Source organism: Rhyacophila brunnea, unplaced genomic scaffold (assembly GCF_057557595.1).
Source record: "Rhyacophila brunnea isolate RB1 unplaced genomic scaffold, BYU_Rbru_1.0 scaffold_22, whole genome shotgun sequence".
Taxonomy (NCBI): Eukaryota; Metazoa; Arthropoda; class Insecta; order Trichoptera; family Rhyacophilidae; genus Rhyacophila; species Rhyacophila brunnea.
In genome coordinates, this window is record NW_028232882.1 from 25,304,877 (window position 1) to 25,328,630 (window position 23,754).

Here is a 23,754-nt window from a genome sequence, read left to right on the forward strand (position 1 = left end):
GAGAAGAGGCGATATGACAGCGAGTCGCAGTCAAAGCCTTGGTAAAATCACAAAAAAAAATATTATGTATTCTTAATTCAATGAAAACAAATAAGTATGTACAGTGGCGGCTGTTCTACTTTCTATGTGGTGGGGCTTAGCCATTAATTATTAAATATACACACCTACCTACTCATAATAATATGATTTTATAAATGAGGAAATAATAATTATTATAAAATAACCATTACCAGTTTTGAACAACGACATATAGTAAGCGTTTTTACTCACCTAAGGGTTATTTTATTCACTCCCCAGAATGCGTATATTAACGCTAATGCATTCACATACTTTGTAGAACAAGATTTGTAGGTACCGCGGCTAAGTGACCCCGGTCTGCGTAAAACAGACGTCATAGATTTCTTAATTTGCATATGTGTCACAGTGAATTAGGGCATAGGTATTTAATTAAATTAATTAGTTCGATACCGCGCAATCATCATTATGTTATTTATTTGTTTTTTTAATATTTTTGCTGTATGTATGTTGCTGTATGTTTGCTTTATTTTTTGTATAATAATAATAGTAAATATCTCTATAAAATTGGGACGGGTTTAGTTGGATAAAATAAATTAAATAGTTGATTTAAACATATAATTAAGTAGGTATATTATGACAATGATAAAAATATCGGGCGTGTATTTTTGACATGATAATGATGTGGGGATAGTCCCTACGAACCCTTAAGGTAGAGCCGCCCCTGAGTATGTATATGAAAGTGTGCACAATTTTGTCTGATCGCCCAAATCGTACCAAAACTATTTTGGTTTGGTTGTTTAAACACCACATGTAAATTGTAGTCTTAGTTCAATAAAAACAAATACTTATGAATGACAAAATTTAATGTGCACTATTTATGCCGGATCTTAACAGCCTACCTCCACCCTTCGCCACTGACACCCAGTAGGTTAAGTCAGTTGCCATTAATTTTGTTTTCTCTGGTCGATGGGCAACGTTTGTGACCCACCTGTTGTTAGGAATTGTTAAAGTATTGTGTATTCTTATCGCACGTGTTTCTTCTTTCGTAAACTCAGAAATCGAAGTAAAGCGATGCCCATCAGATGTACACATATGTGGACGAAATACGGTAAGAAGTAGGCAGACTTCAAAAATATAAACACTCTTCTGTAATCTGCCAAATGGAAAACTGTCGTCGCGCATCCACTTATGTAGATTCGTAACAAATACATGTAAATCAGAATCACATTTGCCTTCTGAAAAGTAAGAAATAACACAATATATTAAAATTAATTATATGTATTTAGGTAGACGTAATAAAAAACACATAAAGTTTTCATAATTGGGTGGGTCAATGGAAAAGTTATTTGACAGTTAAATTTTCATAAGTATATCAATTATTAAACTTTCAAAAAAATTCCAAATATACTCGTATCAAGCGTTAGTCCGGTCGCATATAGAAAATCGTCTCAGATGTGATAGATGTGTAAATCAAAAACCCCGGCAATGTTGCAACTCTGCCGAAACGAAAGACGAAAACAACGTCTGCGCACATCGATTGAAATTTGTTACATGTGTTAAGTTGATGTTTTTTTAATGTAAAAAAATGTCGCACCGACGCTAAGTACGGCAGTATAGGTACTATTAAGTTGTGGTACGTGTTTTGTGTATGACAATAAAATCGATAGTAATCGAAGATAGATTTTTTTAAAATTCATTAACCCCTGCCTAAACCAAACCATAATCGATAAACAATATTGTTCTATCTATAAAACGTCTAAAATTATGGACGTTTTGAATGCATAATTTTAGATATTTTATAGGTAAACGAATATTTTTTTGACTATCATTTATTATGGCTTGGATTAGGCAAGGTTTAATTGAATTTTAAAAACTACAAACACTATCTACACTTTGTAGTCTTAGTTCATTAAAAACATAAATACTTTGACTGACAAAGTTTAGTGTGCACTATTTATATCGGATCTTAATAGCCTACGCTACTGATACCGATCGATTCATCTGTTCCAAAGTGTGATTGTTTTTCTTTATATATTTTATGAAATATAATTAAATGCTACCTATATTATATGTGTAAACTTTAAAGATTCACTTACCCATCCCGAAATGTGGTCTTTTATAATAGATTTGTATACTCTTTCGGTCAAAACTCCAGTAGGCACGACAAGTAAACCGATAAAGAATCCAATTTCAATTCCATGCCAAAGTGCAGAAATGAACACAGTGATGAAAATCCTGAAAATATTCAAAACCCTTGATTAAACGCCATAATTTTTGACAAAAAAAAATAACTGAGATAATTAACTTAGATAAGAGGTCAGCAACGTGTTTTTTACACTGTTCTTATATAGCTTTTTTTATAAATTACATTACAAATAATTACAAGATAAAAAAAAACTTTTTATTTACCACGTTTTTAAATTTTCTGTTGAATCATATAAACTTGACAATTCTATGTTTTAATAAATACTTTTATTTGTACTTGATAGAAATAGTGAATAAATATTATAGAATACTGAAATATCATTTTGACATTTCATATTGATTTCCATAGTAACGCACGTATATATTAATAATTTACTTGCTAGGACCCTTTAGCAACCAATAATAGTGAGTAGTAAATATTGCTTTTAACGATTTTTTTCCGAAACATACAAAACAGAATGAACTGAAAATGAATTCAATTCTGCTTAACGGCCCACATGCTCGTCGTAGGTCAAAATTGAGTTTTTATTGTGTTTTCAAACCATGATCCTGGACACTCCTTAAACGTTGTAGATAATCTATTTATATAATTTTGAAGCCTTATCATCCTTTATATTTATTTTAAACATTTGATAACTGCATAAAGTATTTTTGTTACATAAAATAGTATTATTTTAAACCTCTCGCTCTAATGTTTTAGAATATAGTCATATTTCGGTACATGAATGTGCAGTGGTGTTAAGATTTTTTACATTTATTAATTTTTAATCGAATTTATAAAACCATTAGTATAATTTATGACGAGATAATTTTAGTAAAATATTTACGATAAAAAATTATATTGATAATCTCTGTGATCCCAAATTTGACAAAAAAAACATTAGAGCGTGAGGTTTAAAAGAATACTATTTTATGTAACAAAAATACTTTATGCAGTCATCAAATGTTTAAAATAAATATAAAGGATAATAAGGCTTCAAAATTATATAAATAGGTTATCTACAACGTTTAAGGAGTGTCCAGGATCATGGTTTGAAAATACAATAAAAACTCAATTTTGACCTACGACGAGCATGTCCCCCCTTAGAGAATGCATTGTCGTCGTGTTCAGATATATTCTAAAAGTTTCAAATGTCTAGCTAGTCGGGAAGTTAGTTAAAAATCTTCAATCGTCCAATACAAATCTTGGACAAACAAGAAAAAATTTGTACTGGACACACAAGAAAAAATCTGTACCAGACAAACAAGAATACGAACTAATAAAAACGTGGTAAAAACGTGATAAAATAGGGAGCACAGTTTGCAGTTTCCCTACCGCTTGTCAGTTAGTTTAGTTAGTTAAGTCTTTTGACGTATGTAGCTACACATAAAAAAATACTCGCCTATAGTCTTTTAATGGACCAGTGCTCGGCAATGGATTATATATGCATCTCCATAAGAAATACTGTATGAGTTTATTCCAATTTCTGGCTTGAACTGACATCCATGGCGTGATTTCGAGAGACAGGATATCCATGTTAGTGATCGTTTTGTAGTCGTATTCCATCTTTTCAGCATCTTCAGTATTCCTAAAATTAGATATGCTTAGGTACATATTGTTCGACAACAAGAAATCGGCGATAATAGGAAGTCGCTGTAGTCGCACGTATAAGACTTCTAGTGACGCACCTATCATGGAGGCAACGCGTGCTAGAGGCGTGTTTAAACAATGTATCGACTCTCTTTTTAGATGCTACTCCCTTTCAAAAGATTATTATAAATAATTCTAACATCTCTACTGATCGTTTTAGCCATATTTTTATTATAAAAAGCTTCAAATTACGTATATTGACATATCCGTACACCACGGGAGCATAAAATTAAATGATAAGTTTGGGGGCGTTCCTCATTTGAAAACGGAAGTGCGATTAGCTGCACTGGATGGGGATTGTTAGTTTACAGTTTTGCACCCTTGTAAAAAGTTTGCCTGTACGTGAAACCGTCATTAAAATATGTATTGTATTGAGTATTACAATACAATACTAGTTATGTTATCGGGCTTTTTATAGGTGTTTCGATTATTTATTAAACTAAGAGGTCACCTTACGTTGAACCGCACTGCATTGACACCTGCGTGACGTTTTGATATTTTTATCATATTCCACATGCCTACACTTTTTCGAATCATGTCAAAATCACGTTTTTTTTTTGTTTTTAGCGGTTGGCACTATGTATTTTATTAGAATGTTGTCTATTATCTATGGTCTGCAGGTTGGGTTCTGTTCAAAATATTATCTATGGATGTCATATCGCAAATAATTTTATCGTACGCACACGTAGAAATTGTTAAAAATTAATTGAAATTAACATGAATAATTAATAATAATTCAAATTACTAATACATTATAGTTGGCACTCTTCATCAGTGTCATTCTTCAGTGAATTTACAGAGATGGTGATCGTTCAAAATATTTTTCAAAATGACGAAACCATAGACTAAATTTTTCGCCGCAATAGCGTGACAGTAGGCGACATGTAGGCGACATGCACCTCAATTTGATCATAACTTAAGTTGCTTATGATATTGATTGATGACGAGGAAAAGAAAATAAGTATTACTGGTGTTTTATCAGTGCATATCTTTCAGTTGGTCCATGCGAGGCTTTGTTGGCACAATGAGACGGATAGGCTCCCAGGCCAGCGGCAGTGCATCCGATCTCACCCCACATCAAACCACATGTCAGCCAAAATACAAAGCGATGGAACTGAGCGAAGATGTAGCGGGTTTGGTAGGCGAAACTGCTCTCGGCGAATTCAGTTGAGATACTATACTGAAATCAATCAAAATAAAATATGTAATGTAAGTTGGTTTTAGGCTCGTCGCACACAACAACCAATATACGTTGCAGTATGGAGAGGTGCATGCTGGGCATAACGCGAAAGGAAAAAAATAGGAATGAGTGGATAAGGAAGCAGACAAGGGTTTGCGATGTAATAGAGTTTATTAAAAGCCTTAAATGGAGTTGGTCGAACACATAGCTCGAAGAAGAGACAATCGTTGGACAAATCTAGTCATCCAGTTGTATCCAAGAATTACAAAACGTCCGCAAGGTAGACCTAGAGGCCGCTGGATCGATGAAATGACAAAGTTCTGCGGAAGTAAGTGGCAACGCAATGCACAGGACCAAGAGAAGTGGAAGCAGCTTGAAGAGGCCTTCATCCAGCAGTGGCTAGATTCAGGCTGATGATGATGATGATGATGACTTTGCATGGCAATGTCACCACTGTGAGATTAAATAACCAAATCGTGAAAACCCAAAATAAATGATAAAACTTAATACCATGTCGGGGCCACCATTGTGGAATTGGTTTGATAGGTCAGCAGCGAAACGTGTTGACACTTGATATCTTTTTATTTGGGTTGATTATCAACTTTTAATGTACTTTTTTATTCAACGAATAATTATTAGGAATGTAACATTCTAATTATTGAACATACATACCTCTGTAATTTTTATAACCTTAAGGGTTAAAATTACGCGACTTAAAAATTACTTTTAGAAAAATTAATTGGTTTGTTAGATGAAATTAAAAACCCATGATAAAAATGCTTCTACTAGGTTATTCTGAAAACACTTCTGAGAAAATATATTATAACCAGGAATCGAACCTGCACCTCTCGGGTTTCCTGCAGGTGTCTTACTTTTTTCAAAAAAGATTTTTTCTATTGGTTATAATATATTTTCTCAGACGTGTTTTCAGAATTATGTATGTTCGATTATTAGCATATCAACGCGTGAGTGACAACGTAGGACAACTTTATATGACTCCTTTAGTGTATGTATTGACAGTGCCAAGGCCCGCAGCAGACTGTCCGAGTCAGTAACGTCACAAAAATATCATAAAGTTTTTTGATTCACGCATGCGCAAAAAAATGTGCAAATCGGTTAGTAATTTGCACGTGGGAAATAAATATAATGGCTAGTGGAATCAGATGCTTTTTACTAAATAAATACCTACTTAAAAGGTATGCAATGGAAATAATTAAATTACTGTATATGTACTTACTTCTACTGGAGAGTAATTGTCAATCGTAAGGAAAATGGTGGAGAATATTATCGTCATCACTATCTTTTTCAATGCATAACTTTTATTTACAACTCTTGAAAATGGTTTTGTTAAATAGTCGTTGTATGTGCGATATGTCACATAAGACCCTAAAATGGAACAAGGTCTTTATTAAGTATATTTGGATGGGTTATTTTGCACGTTCTGTGTTAAAAAAAACGTTTGCTAAATAAAAGTATAGTAGGTATTACCTTTCTGAATGACTTATAATAATACACGTTTACAATGTTAGATACTTCAATTTCATTATAGAATTTCAATTTGATTTCAGACCAATATAACGCAGGGTTGCGACAAGGGTACCAACCAAAGATTGCCGACCCAGCCCCCAAATATATAAATATATTTTTAAATGCCAACACAAGCGAAAAAAAATAATTTCGTTATTTTTTCATATACTTTACACAAATTATCCGTTTTTATATGCCTACTAATTGTAAATATAAAATCCTGAATTGTAACTTTGTATATTTTAATGTATGCATCCAATGACATCGCACTCTAGTACAGTAGCTAGCAAGTAAATTCGCGCATAGCGACATTCGCACATGTGTAGGTAGACGTCACGTGACAAAATTTTGCTATTTCCATTATGCGATATCACGCATCGGGAATTTATAGCAATATCACCTTTATTGTAATGGCGTTAGAACAGTGTTTCTAGTGTCATTTTTCTTTCCAGATGCTTCGTCCATATTAATGTTATTGTATGCATCGATAGGTGGAGGGGGGTTTCTACCAAAGAATTAATAATATTATTTTATCACATTTGTAATATAGTACAATAATTTAGTAATTAAACAAAAATAATTAAGTAATACAATACTTAATTAGTAATGCCAATTGGGAGGGCAATAACATTGTGTTCAACCAATTGAAAATTGACAGATTATTCCACTTGCGTGAGGTGAGTTTAGGTGGCCCTTGTTATAAATAATTAATTTTTAAATATGTTCTACTTAGCTTATTCGGTGTACTTTCATGTACCCTTTTACGATGTTTATATTTATTATTTTTTTGTACAAATATTGTTAATATTTTCTGACGTTTCTTTGTTCCCCCTACCCATCTCAAATGTGAACGTCTTGAATTTATTATTTGTAAAGGTCAATTTATTTCCAAAAGTCTCGTAATCATTGCTTATCCCTATAGACTTTTAGCAGCAACTCACAATATGTATAAAATATAGAAAAAGGAATGAATTTGAACAACTGGTTGACAAGTATTCATTTCGAGAAAATGACGAAAAACGTTTTGCTGGGTATTTTAGTGTTATATTAACATGAAATATATTTCTACATTTGGAAATTAGAAATTCAATTCAAATTCAACAGTTCTACTTTTGTTTCCAAAGTATTGAACAGTTCTAATTCTGATACCAAGCCCTATTTTCCATCACAATTTTTTACCACACAGATATGATTTTGATTCGAATATTATATTGCATTATGGTCAGAAGAATAATTTGGCATTCTTAGTTAAATTTCGATATATTTGCGACAGTTCTACTTTTGATACTATACGGCTCTATTATAATATACGACACGCCTTAAAAAAATCTTACCCAACATTACTCCATAGCAAGAAAATGCGTAATGCAATATGTCGGATAAGTTCGGCTCCACGATTTCTTCTTCGTCATCTGACTTCGTCGACTTTCCGGCGGAGATCGCTTCTTTGGTCTCCAGCGTTTTGTTGACTTCAAACGCCACTCCGACCATTTTACAGATCATCATCATCTGTGTCAAGTTTACGGCAGTGTTGACATATGCCGAATTATGAATGCCATATAGGAACAGTCTATATGCAGTAGTGTACGTAAACATGAGAATTAATACAGTCTTGTGACATGTCCTAAAAAATAAAACAAAAAAATAGTATTTAGAACGAACACGAGCGACAGGAGTGAGACGTTCATCAATCGTTGTGCGGTTGATTGAGGTTCGGATTAATGTCTTTATCTTAATTGAGTACAAAACGGATCGCCATCGATTGGGAGGAATATGAAGTAGGTAAATAAGACAATATTGAGTAGCTTGATATCAAAGTAGGCCAAACGCCATTTTTAACGAAATGTATGTTTTAATTAATTGATTATTGTATAGATCTACCATCATAAATTGAGAATGTTGCCATAACTAACAAAAAAATGGTAATTTATAATTTTTTATTGGTAGTAGATTTCTGTACAAATATTATTAAAATAAAAAATTAACACAATCAAAATAAAAACGTGTTACTTTTTTTATAACCACGAAGAAGAAATGCATAGTTGGAAAAATCATAAATTGGAAAATATAAAGTAGTATTGTGTATATTTTAGTCATGGAAAAAAATATAATAAAAAAGCGAAAATAAATTAAACTCTAAAGACAGTAAAATAGTATCAACATAAATGGAATTTTAAATGAAATACGATAACTATAAATTACACAATGTAGAAACTATATAACTACTATAATGGTTCAATTCCAGATAGACTATCATGCAATTCTGTGTCACTCTCAGGACCATTTACGGTAAAAATAAAACCAGTCGAGGTCATATTATGGAATTCAAACTTGTAAATGTCAGTTTAATTAATATACTAAATTTCTTTATAAATCCGTATACATACACAAATAATAAGTAAGTATTCATTTATATTGCTATCCGACATTAATTTTTATCCTTTGAACAAAACTAAAAAAAACAAGAAATTACTTGCATTGTGATATAAATGCAACTTGGTAACACTGAAAATAAATCTTCAACTGTCATGGCGGCTGGCCGTTGTATTCCATTATCGATATAAATAATCAATTCTTTTTGTCCTTTTTAATGATCGCAGAATTACCATACTTTTAAAATGATGTCTTTGGCATTCCCACGAACTGTTTTAGAACTACTTGCCATTATGCACTATAGTTATTTCTTCTGTATTTTCAATAAAACAATATATATCCCAAATTCTGCACGCTGACGTTTCAAAATGTAAACATTTGACTCAGTTTGGAATAAATTTGTCATAACGCCCAATCAGTAAATACTACTTACTGCGAAGTTATTTTCGGTTTGCGCTTCGTCTGCATTCATTTCTTCGTGGAAACATAATTCATTGTTGATTATATTAAAATATAGCTTACTTTAAATACTTACCAAATAATTGGTGCTAAGTAGCTATCGAATAATGTCAAATATTAAAAGGTCACATTCGTTTAATAATAATCTAAAATGTTCTTTATGTTTTCAAATGTACAAACAATAAAAATATTGCGAACAAGAAAAACAGCGTACCTACCTAAATTAGCAACAAACACTCATTTGATTATATAATACTATATCAAATATAAAATTATGTATTAGGTACATTACTTATTTAAAAGAAAAAAGCTTTTTTTACTTGTTGATCTCTTTTTTTAATAGGTAGGTATATTTTATTTATCAACACTAAATATAATGTGTTTTTGATATTTTGACGCCATGAGAGCTAAATAAACGTAAGCGCAATCCATAATTTGAGAAACATGTTGTAAAATTAAATGGCGTTTGTGACAAATTTATCCTCGATAGACAATTTTAGTTTCAAATTCGACCGGCTGCCAACTTACGATGGTAGATAGTGCAAGTGATGCTATTTTCAAAAAATCAACCAAAAGTATCAAATAACGATAGTTTTCATGGAGCTTTTTGAGTTTAAAATTGGTATGTTAAATGAAAAACGGACACTTTTCACACATGTTTGTCTCCTGTAAAATTTTGCAAATGGCGTTTGGCCTACTTTGATATCAAGCTACTCAATTATGTAGTTATTAGAAACAATTTCGATCGATAGCATATTATAATTAAAACTAACCCATTCCAACTAAATTAAACTTTTTTCTAGGATTTAAAAAAAATATCTAGGTACTTAGGTAATTCGACTATAGAAAAGAAAAAGGGCGTAACGCTCACTTTTTTCAAAGAGGGTTTTATTGCATAATAACGTTGTACACGACTAAATACACGTTGTGTCCAAAAGGATATAAGCTACAAGCGCCGATTAATTATCTAAATTTAGCTAGTAATTAAAAAAAATGAAAAGAAGGAAGTGACGTGGGAAAAACGACTTAACCATCATTTTGTTGGTTTATTTTTAATTAACTCAATAATTAATATCAGATTAGGAATATAAAAACCAAATTATTAATTATTATACAATTCAAGGTTATGTCTATTTTGTATTTAAGTTTTGACCGAAAACCATAACAAAAACGTTTTTGTAAAATTTAATTTGTGTAGATTACATCTTTTTTCCTTTCCACAGTCATTATGATTCCTAAATTTTCCAAAATTATGTTTTTTTATATATTGAAGAATATTTGATATAATATAAACAATATAACAATATAAATACCAACCGAATGGGAACATGATGTATTACATATTATATTCAAATACATTGCATGTTTTTTGCATAACTTGCTAAAATTTCTAAATACTACAACAAGGTTAAGTCGAATATTAAATATTATAAATTACCACATTTCCAATATCAGTCATCAGAAATTGTGTCACAAATCAAAATGGACAGGCATGCTTTCTGTTTCATAATGAAATAATATCTTAACAATATACATATCTCTTTCTTTCTTTCGACCATGTCCGATCCTAATAGGATCATATGGGCCTCCACAGAGTAGAGGTTTGTATTAACAGATTTTGTTTTTTACGAGAAATGGATGTCACCCACTTGCTCAACTTATTAGGTCCACACCCTGACACACACAAATTGAAAAACAATATGTGTACTTGCCAGACCCAGGATTCGAACCTGGGACCCACGGCGTTATAGTGCAATGCTTAAGCCGCGCAGCCACCGTGGGCGTTATACATATTTATGTAATAATTAATATATATTGGCCGTGGGTTACATGTCAATTGTACGTAAAACATTTCACTGTGGCACGCCGTGAGCTTTCTTTCGGAATAAGATGACCGTATACTATACCGTCTCCAATTTTATTAGATTAAATATGAAAATTAATTCAATTTTCATGGCTGATTTTGGAAAAATTCACAAATTCAAGAATGAAAACTTAACCTAACCTAACCTAACAAATAATCCAGTATATCGGCTATTTTCAAAATTCGTTTGTCGCTGGCTTCCTGCAAGCCGACAAGAACCGTGTTTTATTTATACATGAATTTTATCTCAGTAATATACGATCCAAAGAGGTTGGGAAGTCTTTAATATACGACTATATTTCCGATACAACATTTAACGGTGAAGTGTGACACGGTGAACTGCACACGTACACATTTCTGAAAACGATTGGCAGTGTGGGGTACGTGGCGACCCGATGCAGTAATAGATTTGGGGGCCCTTGGCGAAATAATCATGTATATACGAAAAGCGAAAAAATAATTTGAAAACACTTTTTGAAAAAAATACGACGTGTTGGAATTGAATTCGACCATCGGATTCGCGTCAATGTAATTGATATTACTGATTCACCTACGTCCCACTTAATAATGACGAAATTAGTTAATATGCATACCTCTCAAATGTCTTATTTTGGCAATTGCACAAGAACAACGCGTCATTTGATCTAAACGCTATATGATCATCTGTTTCCGGTACCACAACTCACGGTAAACTATGACACGGCATTTCGCATACGTACAGTAATGCATGTAACCGTTACTTTAAAATTTGAGTACCTTTCACATGGCGGTAATACAATTTCAATACTTTAATCATGCTAAATTGATTTACACTGTTTATCAGGTATAAAATGTATAATACACTGTGTCACAGCTTAAATATTCATATGAACAATCTAGATATGTATTTTTAGTGATATCGGCTATCGCCATTTTGGGTAGGTACGAGGGTGGGTCAATAAGTCCTTAGAAAAGCCGACAGGTGGCGCGACTAGTACTGTAAGCGGTTTGTTTTCATGCAGCGGCACTACCGATTCAGTATGCTGCGAAGTTTCAATCAGATTGGTCGGGTTGTTGTTTTTTATTTTCGTACATTTAAAAAAAAAATTTGCTTGTTTACAAAAATGGAGAAAATTGAGTTTAGAGCTGTTATTAAACATTTTAATATAAAAGGGTTAACAGCAAAGGAAATAAAAAATGAGTTGGGTTTAGTTCACGGCATATCTGCTCCTTCACTTGCAACTATTTATAACTGGTTAAATGAATTTAAACGTGGTCGTACATCAACAAAGGATGAACCACGCTCAGGACGTCCTGTAGAGGTGACTACACCAGAAATGATCAATAAAATCCACGATATGGTGTTAAGTGACCGAAAATCAAAGTTGAGTGAGATAATTGAGGTTACAGGGATCTCAAAAGGTAGCGTCATTTCTATTTTACATGACAAATTGGGCATGAAAAAAGTTTCTGCAAGATGGGTGCCGCGTTTGCTCACAGTCGACAATAAACGCAATAGGGTGGTGGCCTCTAAAGCCCTGTTGTCGCTCATGCAACGCAATCCGGATGAATTTTTTCGTCGCTTTGTGACTGTAGATGAAACATGGATACACCACTATACTCCCGAGACGAAAGAACAGTCAAAGCAGTGGATTGCGAAAGGCGAACCATGTACAAAGAAGGCGAAAACCGTAAAATCAGCTGTTAAGGTTATGGCTACTGTATTTTGGGATGCACGTGGAATTATTTTCGTTGACTATTTGGAAAAAGGAAAAACAATAACAGGGAATTATTATGCATCTTTATTGGACCAGCTAAAAAACGAAATTGAAGAAAAACGGCCTCATTTAAACAGGAAAAAAATCCTCTTTCATCAGGACAATGCCCGTGTTCACACATGTTTACGATCAATGGCTAAAATTGAAGAATTGAAGTTCGAATTGGTCGACCACCCACCGTATTCGCCAGATTTAGCCCCCAGTGACTTTTTCCTTTTCCCAAACTTAAAAAAATGGCTAAGTGGACAACGTTTTTTTTCAAATGAAGAAGTCATCGATCGGACAAATGCTTATTTTGAGGACCTTCCGAAAACTTATTTTTCTGACGGCTTAAAAAAAATTGAGAAACGTCTAACCAAGTGTATTGAGCTCCAAGGAGATTATGTTGAGAAATAAAAAAAAAATACAAAAATAAAAACTGTTTTAATGCTTTTTTCTAAGGAATTATTGACCCACCCTCGTATGATCAGCGGTCGGGATTGAACATTTTCCAAATCGGAACACTATTAATATGTGTTAATTTTTTTGAATATAGAACAATATAATCGAATATTAGGCCAAGTCGGGCAGATGCAATAACAGCATTTACACTTCGGACAAGCATATTTACTGAACATTAAGGACAGATAAAGTCTTTTGTGTCGCTACATTTCAAAATCAGCCAAGTCCGCCTTTAGGTATTTTGACTTTTTTGTAAATTGCTGAAGAACTATTGCTTTCTAACATTTCTGCATTATCAACATGTGGAATTTATTAATTTTAAATATTCTATACTCGAAATAATATAAACTTTCACCCTTGTGACTGTGTATTTGAGAAAACAAAAAGCTGTTTTACTCCTATTCATCTATTATGGACTTGGGTGATTTTGAAATCAAGCAACACTTTTTTCTTATTAGGTAAAATCAAATTTCTCTCAAAAGTTGCGTCATTATCTTTTATTCCGTTATTTGCTGCACCTAAGCAGTATATGATCTGCCAACGCCAAGATCCCAGGACGTAATTTTGCTGTATAATTAATAACGTCTTATTTACAATCGTTCAAATAGCAAATTTAGTATAACTATAAAATGGACAACCGTTGGACAAATACCCAAGGAGCATTAAACGCCCACAGAGACGCCATAAATACCTCCCACTGGATACACGAGCTAATAAAGTTCGGTGGATGTACGTGGCAGCAAATAACTAGGGACCGATAAGAGTAGATATAGAGTTAAGGGAGGCTTTCAATCAGCAGGGGATCAACCCCGGCTGATGATTATATACGATATAATCGATGACATTAATATGGACGAAGCATATGGAAAAAAAATGACACTCACTTTTTTGTCGGGTCTGCCGAATGGCATAATCTGTTCTAACGTCATTACAATAAAGGTGAATATCTATAAATTCCCGATGCGTGATATCGCATAATGGAAATTGCGTGACGTCTACCTATACATGTGCGAATGTCGCTATGCGCGAATTTACTTGCTAACTAATGTATTGGGTGCGTTGTCCATTAATAATGTCATTGGATATGATTGATAATTTACTTATTTTCTTCTGCTTTCTCGGTGCTTTTTTCATTAATCATAGGATAGAGCTAAAGGAGGCCTTCGTCCAGATGATGATGATACAAAATATTGACATGCTCCGAAGTTATCGGTAAGCGAACCCTGGTCGCTAAACCCGCTGTTTTTCACCAAGAATTAACAGTCACTTAATTGTAAGTGATTGTATATAAGGTTAGTATCTAAAAATATGGACACATAATTCTGTGTACGAAAGAAAAATGGAGATAAGTCTGAAAACTTGTAAACTGAGTTTAATAGGTATGCCAAATTATTCATAATAACATAATGTGGAAAGGGGGAAAAGAACGAATCGAATTAAAAGTTCCCACAAAAAAGATTCAAAAATAGAATATTCTTTAGGCTCTTTTGAAAAGTAGTGATTTTAAACTTATATTTTTTCTCATTTAGTTAATATAATTAAAATTAATTACCTATAGCATAATTTTCACATACCTTTTATCGCCATAAGCAATTATAAGAGCTGCCGCTGTTACTGACACCACGATATGCCCGAAATGCATAAATCCAGCGCCCAAAAGAATCGTCAAAACTCCGCCAAAAGTTGCCAGCCATTTCTTCGTCGTCCCATCCTCAAAATGTCTGCTAATAATTCCAATAATTGTGCACGGAAACGTCAACAAAATCACTTGGATATTTTCGAAATCATTTATCAGATAGTCCCAATAATTTAAAATTGCTTCCATTTTTACAACGATAACAATCGTCTTACATAGATTTCTTATTCACTTTGAACTAAGACAAAAATAATAAACACAACGTAATAATTATTCACAGTTGATAGAAGATACATAATTATGTGCTTGAACAAATTATTCAAGTGTATTGTAAACATCATCGATTATGAATATCCGTGCACAGTGCACTGTTTGAAAACATTGAAATAACGCACGATAGTGGCTGTTAAGATCTGACATAAATAATTGTGCTGGTTAGTTTTTAAAATTCAATTAAACCCTGCGTGAACCAAGCCACAATAGATAATAGTCAAAAAATATTCGTGTATCTATATTCTATAAAATAATATCTAAAATTATGCCATTAAATCATACATAATTTTGGATATTTTATAGATAGAAGAATTTTTTTATCTATTATGGCAGGGGTTCCCAACCCCGTGCCCGCGGGCACCATGGCGCCCGCGGAACGATTCGTATGTGCCCGCCACTATTCGACAGCAGTGGCGCACCCAGAGGGGGGGGGGGGCAGGGGGCCTTGCCCCCCCCCCAAAATATGAAAATCATCAGAATGATTTTACATATTGAAATCGAAAGCCAATAAACTATACCTTGGGTTTAGACAAACAACACGGCAAAAAATAATTTGTAATTCTCCAGCACCTTTTTTAGTAATATTTTTTAGATTTTAATTTCTAATACAAAAATTTCGTAACACTAATGTCAGGTTTTTTTAGAAACCCGTTCCCTAATGAAATTCTCGGTGTCCATCCGAATTCCGGAGTGATATAGGTCATGGCTGGGCAGGGTTGACAGGGCCCTAGCCTGGGGGCCCGGGCTGTGGGGGGCCCGGCGTGTCGGGTTGACCAGATAAGTGAGATAAACACACATCATAAATTAGCTTTAATAGTAAAAAAGTCGCCTGCGGCGCTATTACACTTCATGTCCATGAACATTTTCAATTACTTATATAATTGTGCAATATATTTTTTGATTATTATGTGTCGATACTCGATAGCTCCATTATTAAAGTAGGTGTATTGAAAATCACCAATAATTCACTGTATAAGTACCCTTAATTTGAACTAAAACACAATCTGAAAAACGTTAATGTAGTGTTTCACACTGCCTTTAATCTAAGCGGTGGATAGGGGGCCCGTCAAATACCCTAGACCAGTGGTTGGCAAACTCATTAATCAATAGAGCCAAATATCAACAGTACAACGGTTGAGATTTCTTTTGAGAGCCAAATTTCTTAAACTTAAATTATATACGTAGGTAGTAAGTAGGTACACTGCTAATTTACTTAATAAACTTTAGAAGTCCTAATTAAATTATAGGTAGGTACACTGAATAGAACTGAATATTATACGTAATAATGATCTTATTTATTAATAAAAATTAAATTGTAAGTAAGGTATCCATAAAATTGAATCATGATAATGACTGACAAACTCAATGTGAATAATGGCCTTGTATCTCCTTGTAAAGTTTGGGTAAGTCAGGTTCGTATATTGTTGATTTGAATTTAAGCACGATTCCAGGTTCTCATCAATTAATCGATTTCTCAATTTACTCTTGATTTCCTCTCTTGGAAATTTTTTTACTAACCACGAAACTTGCAATATTAACATTGTTGAAAGATTTTATTCAGTACCTAATTAAATACAGAACTTTATTTTTCTTGACTCTTCTCCTCAGCTGCTTTCTTCCTTGTATCATCGACAGAATATTTAGCGCAAAATTACGAGTTTTTAGTTGTAGCATCTCTCTAAATTTGAATGCGCCAATTTTTCCCGACACATAAATACAGGTCGGGAAGCCATTTAAGTTTTGAATAAACGCGAAGTCTCGGTCTATTCAACATTACATTTACGGTTATCCTCTTCCATTTTCTTTGCTTCTTCTTTGTAGCCATGTCAAATATGACAGAGAGCATCTGTGGCAGAGCCGCACTCAAGGAGCCAAAGAGCCGCAAATTTTCCGACCACTGCCCTAGCCTGAAGGCCCGTTTCAGGATGTGGGGGCCATGGTGTAGGTACACCGAGTGCAATAGACAAAATACCGATAAACGAGATATAAGGCTGTGTTGAATTGAGTAGGTTGTGTATAATTTAAATGCAATAATACTTTTTTTTGTCCATTTTCAATTAATATGTTGGAACCTCAATATTAAAAAACCAAAAATCTGCGATAAACATTCTGCGAAAAGAACGACTACACCCACTACGGTGGTGGTGTAAATCAAAAGACCATTTTTTTCGGTGGAATTCGGAATAAATATTGTATTGTTGTTTTAATTTAATAAAACGCATTTTTTTTAGTACTTATTCCACTTTTATTAAATAGATTAGGACCGGTTTCGTCCACCTCAGAGGGACATTTTCAACTAGTTGAAAATGTCCCTATGTATATCGCCATGTATTGTGAAAATATGTAAAAATATTTATATGAATAAGAAAAAGAGCTTATGGGACTAATTTACATTCTCCTCCTTGGGCCCCCCCAAAAATAATTCCTGGGTGCGCCACTGTTCGACAGAGACAGAATTTTCACGCAAGACACACGCAGAAAACCCGAAGTGAACGAACGCCACGAACTGAGCCGATGAACGCCGAAGCACGTGACAGTAGTCACGTGCTCGTACCGTCCCGATTGTTTCGGCGATCATCGGCTCAGTTCGAGTTTTCGGCGTGTACAAGGAGTGATGTGCAAATAGCATTCCCCGCCTGGAACCGCGTTGTTGTCATTGTGATTGCGATTGCTGCTCCGTTCGGGTCGCGACAGTTAGCTAGGAGATATCTTCGTCTGACGAAACACGAATTAGGAGTTTTGATATTCTTTCTATATAGTTCTAAATTGAGTGGAACGAGTAAAAGACAACGAACCTATAATTTTAACACTGACTGGGAGGAATCATATTGTTTCTTTAATGTGAAAAATAAATGCGTCTGTTTATTGTGTGGTAGTAGTATTGCAGTGCCGAAGAAACATATTGTTGAACGCCACTTTCAGACAATTCATGCCACTTTTGATGTGAATTATCCACTTAAATCTGAAGTAAGAAAGAAAAAATATGTCAACTAAAATCAAGTCTAACCGCACAACAGACTGTTTTCACTAGACATGTGGAAAATTCTAAAAAGGCCACCATTGCTTTTTTCAAAATTTCTCACATGCTCGCAAAAATGAAGAAACCTTTCATTGATGGTGCCAATTGTTTGTTTGGTGGATTTTCTAACAAACGTGAGATTGTCTCAGCAATACAAGACTTACAGTTATCAAATAACACCGTCACAAGAAGAATACATGCAATTTCTAAATCCTTAATATCAGAGGTCTTTTGGAATAAAGTGGACAGAGAAAAGTTCCCATTTTTGAAAAAAGCGGCATATAAAATTGAATCATTTTTCGGTTGGACATATTTATGCGAATCATTGTTTTCAAACATGAACTTAATAAAAACAAGATATAGATCTCGACTCACCGATGAGCATCTTTATGATTGTTTGCTAACATGATTATCGTCATACTCTCCTAATTATGAGGCACTGGCCAATGATATGCAATGCCAAAGATCACATTGACATATTGATATTCTATTTTTTTTTATAAAATGTTTTCTTTGTATTTGTGTTTTTTGTTTACTTTGTTTACGTTTTGTAAATACATGTCTCTGTGCGTATGCAATTTGAATAATAGTTTTATTATTTTGAAACATTTTTGTTTATTATTTATTAATAAATTATGAATATAAGAAAATAAATTATGGGAAAATGAAAAGTTATGGAAGGAGTTTGTCGATTAAAAATAGGTGGTGCCCGCCACCCTACCGATATTTTAGAATGTGCTCTAGAGTAAAAAATGGTTGGGAACCCTTGTATTATGGTTTGATGAGATAGGGCTTAATAAATTAAAAAAAACTAACCATCAACATGACGTGTAATATTATGTATTCTTAATTCAACGAAAACAAATAATTATGATTGAAAAGTGTCCACTATTTTTATTGGATCATCCGTAGCATACCAAAACGATTATGGTTTGGTTAGGCAGGGTTTAATTTTTGATTTAAAAAACCTAACCAACAATGTCTGCAATTTGTAATATTACTTCAATAAAAACAAATACGTACGAGTGACAGTGCGCATTATTTACGTCGGATCTACATCCACAATTCGCCACTGACAGTGCAAATCAAAATAAATATAGTTTGGACAGTTTGCGCCATACATTTTTTCACGCTTTAGTGAAAACAACATTTCACGATATGTGGCTACTTCAAGATTATTGTTTCTTCCAAAATGGCCACAGCTGCGTGTTATTTTTGCACATGAACGTTAATATTTGTATCAAAACATTTTCAATGTTATAATACAAATGTTCGTAAACAGTTTTTATAGAATATTTATTTGCACATATGTGCATATCTTGTTCTTGACTAGACATTATGGGTGATATCAAATAATACACATTTGATTGGGCAATGCATTGGACCCAGTACAAAATAATATGGTGTTTTCATGCGCAACCACAGAATTTTAACGTTGAAATTGTCTGTCTAAACTATACTCTATGCCCTACGCTTACGGTGTTTGTACGTCAAGATTAATTAGATTCGAGAATTCTAAATTTAAATAATTACAAGATAAAAATAACTTTTTACATAAAACGTTTTTAAATTTTCTGTTGAATCATATAAACAAGACTTGACTAGCTTAAACGATCAAAAAAAATGTACTTGATAGAAATAATACTGAAATGTCATTATGACATTGGATTGCGGATTTCTTCCGAAATAACTTTTCATACAAAACAGAATTAACTGAAAATGAATTCAATTCTACTTAAAGATGGCTAAAAGTATTAAAAAAATGCATTGGCATCGTGTTCTGATATATTCTAAAAGTTTCAAATGTCTAGCGAGTCGGGAAGTTAGTTAAAAATCGATTGCAAAATTTGTACCTAATAAAAACGTTGTGAAATATTTGATTTTCGAAAATTCTTGACTGGTTTATTGAATTCTGTATAAAAACTCCAGCTTCGAAGGCAAGAACTTTTTTTGATAGCGGTTTCTCACTAAAATAATTTTCCGTCTAGATACCAAGTTGAAACCTATTTTATTAGCTGTTATTCCAAAAAAAAATCGTTCAAATTTCACGTCAAGAGCATATTTTTTAAAGCTTCTTCCAAGTCTAAACATTTTTAGCTTTTTAGCTAGCTCCCACAAAATTGGTCATGAAACGTAAGCTTTTCATCCCAAATATTTTTTCAATTCCGTGAAATTTTGATAGTTTTTGCATTGTTTTCTGCATATTTCGTCTTTTGTCCGGGTAGTTTTTTTTCTCACAGGTTCCGATATTGGTTTCAGGGTCTTTCTCACCCGTCAATTTCCCACGTTTTCCGGCTGATATGTACGTATCGATCCGAGCTGCGTGTATAATGAAAGTCTGGTCGCTGCGTTTGAAATTCTGTGTTACAAAACAGGTTTCAGGGCGTTTTGTGCCTTGTACGACTACATTATTTGATCACTTGGTCTATTCTATACCTATCGACCGCTAAAGTGATAAAGTGATAAATATTATCAAACTTAGGGTAGGTTTGTATCAAAATATTAGCACTTATTGTAACAATTACACGAAGTTGGTTTTTATTGTTGCAATAAGTGCTATATTTTAACAGCACTTATCTTACTGCTGTTAAAATAAGTCACTAATTGCAAAAATAAAAACCAACTTCGTGTAATTGTTACAATAAGTGCTAATATTTTGATACAAACCTACCCTAAGTTTGATAATATTTATCACTTTAGCGTTTGATAAGTATAGAATAGACCCACAGGGATTATTCACTGACCGAGCGACAATCTGGCCCACAGGCAGTGACGTCCCGTGGGGGTAGCAGATTGAGCGTTGCATGGGGGCGGCAGTTACTCGAAGGGCGGAAAATCGAGAAGAATCATTAGGTATATATAGAAATAGGCACCTTAACTTAATAATTACGGAAATATCTCTCAATTAAAAAATTCAGCTCACTGGTTGGAAACAAAATGTATTAATTAACAGATAATGTTTAACAGGACTGTATTTTTGTCGGGTTTGCGATGTCTAGTTTACTTCCGTTGTCCTTGGATGTCACATCCTTGATGACCAGCTATGGCACGTGCAGATTTGAGAATTATATGTAGGTACAAACCTAATTAATTTATCCAAATATTTTTGCCAGTCACTCGCGAGTTTTGAAAGTTGTCAGGTGTATATTAAAATGTATCTGAAAACCGTGGACTCGCAACATTGTCTATTGAAGTAGAGATGGCAGTTAAATTAGATTTAGTGATATGTTGTTAGTAATGTATCCGTGCAGCACATTTCTTAGACGTTGGAGTCATGGAAGGATGATAAAAAATGAGGTGGAATTTTGGCACTGCCTAGGGGCGGTATTTTGTCTAGGGACGTCACTGCCCACAGCCATTCCATCAGCTTTGCGACTTTTATCACGCGTCACGGACTCTCGTATGCCTTCGTATCAATTATTGGTATATTTTGTGGTCACTCCAAGTTGTGATTGCGGTCTTTCCACTTTTCCAAGCCCATTGTTCTGCTCTTCATTTTTGAATTTCTCTAACAATAAGGGTCCATGATTCTAATGCATGCAATATCATTAACACTTAACACTATAACACTATAACACTTTGTAGCCCATTTATACATGCGTGGATTTACTAATGCTGGCAGTATGTATTGTCGTGGATCGAAAAAGTTTAGCGTTTTCGGAATCTTCACGTGATAGTTGCAAATTGCTGATCGTGGTGACCATGGTAGCAAACGGTTACATATAAGTTGTACGTATGCAATTAATCGTGGGACACTTATTCGTGCGCCGCAGTAAGTGAAACATGAGTTCGTATAACATGTTATCAAATGACGAGTTCTTCGTTGAACATTTCACCGTGGACTACATTTGTACGTATCTTACAAAATGCGGCGATTGTTTGCAAATAGTACTGTTCCAATTAGATTAACCCTAACCTAACCTAACCTAGTAAAGACATCTCATAAAATTCGCCACATGTTGTAGCATACGTACAAATATACTCAACGGTGAAATGTTCAACGAAGAACTCGTCATTTGATTAAATGTTACACGAACGCATGTTTCACGTACTGCGGCGCACGAATAGGTGTCCTGCGGTGAACTGATTACGTACAAATTTCCGGATACGGTAGCAAACTACACGAACTGCACCGCGTAACACACAAAATATTCACGCAAAATAACGCGTTTCGCTGACACTTGAAAAATGAGAACATTTTTAAGTTTAAACAGTAAATTCTGTTATTGTCGCGATAGTTTAATTTATACGCTATTGCTGGCAGTAAATCCATACACGTGTACAGGCGCTATTATGCTTTCGCTTTAGACACAGTGAGATGTTGAAAAGAATATTCAGACAACAGAATGCACTCCATGCTATTTTGATTCTGCAAGAAAACACGTTAAGGTTCATCACACATCGACAGTAGGTATAGACAATTTTCTACGAGATAGACGTAGTTTGTTGACTCGCTCGATTTGAATACCATCAATAAGGATTGATTTATTATTACTAGTTTCCGGGCATTTATGTTAGAACCTATTTTACGACTTTCATTTAAAAGCTCCTGCACCTTGTCCAGAAACGATTGAGGGTAGGAATTTCGCAGACAACAAATTCAAAATGTCTGAGATATTCGCGAATATATAAGTCACCTGCCTATTAGGTATACCTATTTACAATACAATTATTATTATCGTATAAAACAATATTGGTCAAAGTTAGACTAGTAGCAGAGAAAGTTATTCAGAAAATCTGGAATTACTCAAATATAATAATATAAACACGCGACGATTTTAACTACATGAAAAACAATATGACACTATTGTTGTAGCAATTTTTAAGAATTTATTTTAATTTACAGCTATATTTTAGAGCTGTCACTAGACACAAAAAAGCGTTGGCTTGGCTTTAGAAGACGATTTCAACTGATTTCTAGTAAAAATATATTTATTATACTGTGAGAAATTTTGAAAAAGTATAAAAAAATATTGTGAGGCGTCGAAATGAAAAACAGTCAATGCATACAATCACGCTACAGAAAAATGGTTTAGGTCAATGATAGGTTATCGTCACTTACACCACGGACTCCACACGTTTCCGCGTCCGGATATTTGTACGCATGCAGTTTGCCGTATCACACTTCACCGTGAAATGTTGTATCGGAAATATATGGCCGTATATTAAAGACCGTCCAATATCTTTGGGTCGTATAGTACTCACATAAAATTCATGTCTAAATAAAACACGGTTCATGTCGGTTTACACTTTTCAGGAAGCCAGTAGCAAACAAATTTTGAAAATAGCCGATTACTGGACTATTTATATTGTTAGCTTAGGTTTTCATTTTTGAATTTGGCCAAAATCAGCCATGAAAATTGAATTAATGT

The 23,754-nt window shown here is 33.7% G+C and overlaps 1 protein-coding gene across 3 annotated transcripts; it reads right to left on the reverse strand.

The window, feature by feature from the left end:
* Nucleotides 1-513: 513 nt before the first annotated feature.
* LOC147070274 (membrane-bound acylglycerophosphatidylinositol O-acyltransferase frj-like) lies at nt 514-23,294 on the reverse strand. 3 transcript variants are annotated; one of them, XM_085949588.1, is made up of 8 exons: nt 23,227-23,294; nt 15,029-15,328; nt 7,895-8,184; nt 6,271-6,419; nt 4,822-5,033; nt 3,606-3,791; nt 2,115-2,253; nt 514-1,253 (listed from the first exon to the last, which is right to left on the reverse strand). In XM_085949588.1, exons 2-8 carry the CDS (start codon nt 15,277-15,279, stop codon nt 1,041-1,043), a joined length of 1,440 nt encoding a protein of 479 aa, XP_085805714.1. In that variant the 5' UTR covers nt 15,280-15,328; nt 23,227-23,294; the 3' UTR covers nt 514-1,040. The 3 variants fall into 3 exon arrangements, with proteins under 3 accessions (XP_085805714.1, XP_085805713.1, XP_085805715.1); XM_085949587.1 differs by having other exon boundaries at nt 23,130-23,294; XM_085949589.1 differs by lacking the exons at nt 15,029-15,328; nt 23,227-23,294 and adding an exon at nt 11,850-11,967.
* Nucleotides 23,295-23,754: the final 460 nt, after the last annotated feature.

Coding starts and splice junctions, on each gene's coding strand:
- LOC147070274 (XM_085949588.1), bottom strand. CDS start 15,279: ATGGAAGCAATTTTAAATTATTGGGACTATCTGATAAATGATTTCGAA. Junction 6,420..7,894: donor TTGCTATGGAGTAATGTTGG/GTAAGATTTTTT, acceptor GTTCCATTTTAG/GGTCTTATGTGACATATCGC. Junction 1,254..2,114: donor AAGACCACATTTCGGGATGG/GTAAGTGAATCT, acceptor CTTACTTTTCAG/AAGGCAAATGTGATTCTGAT.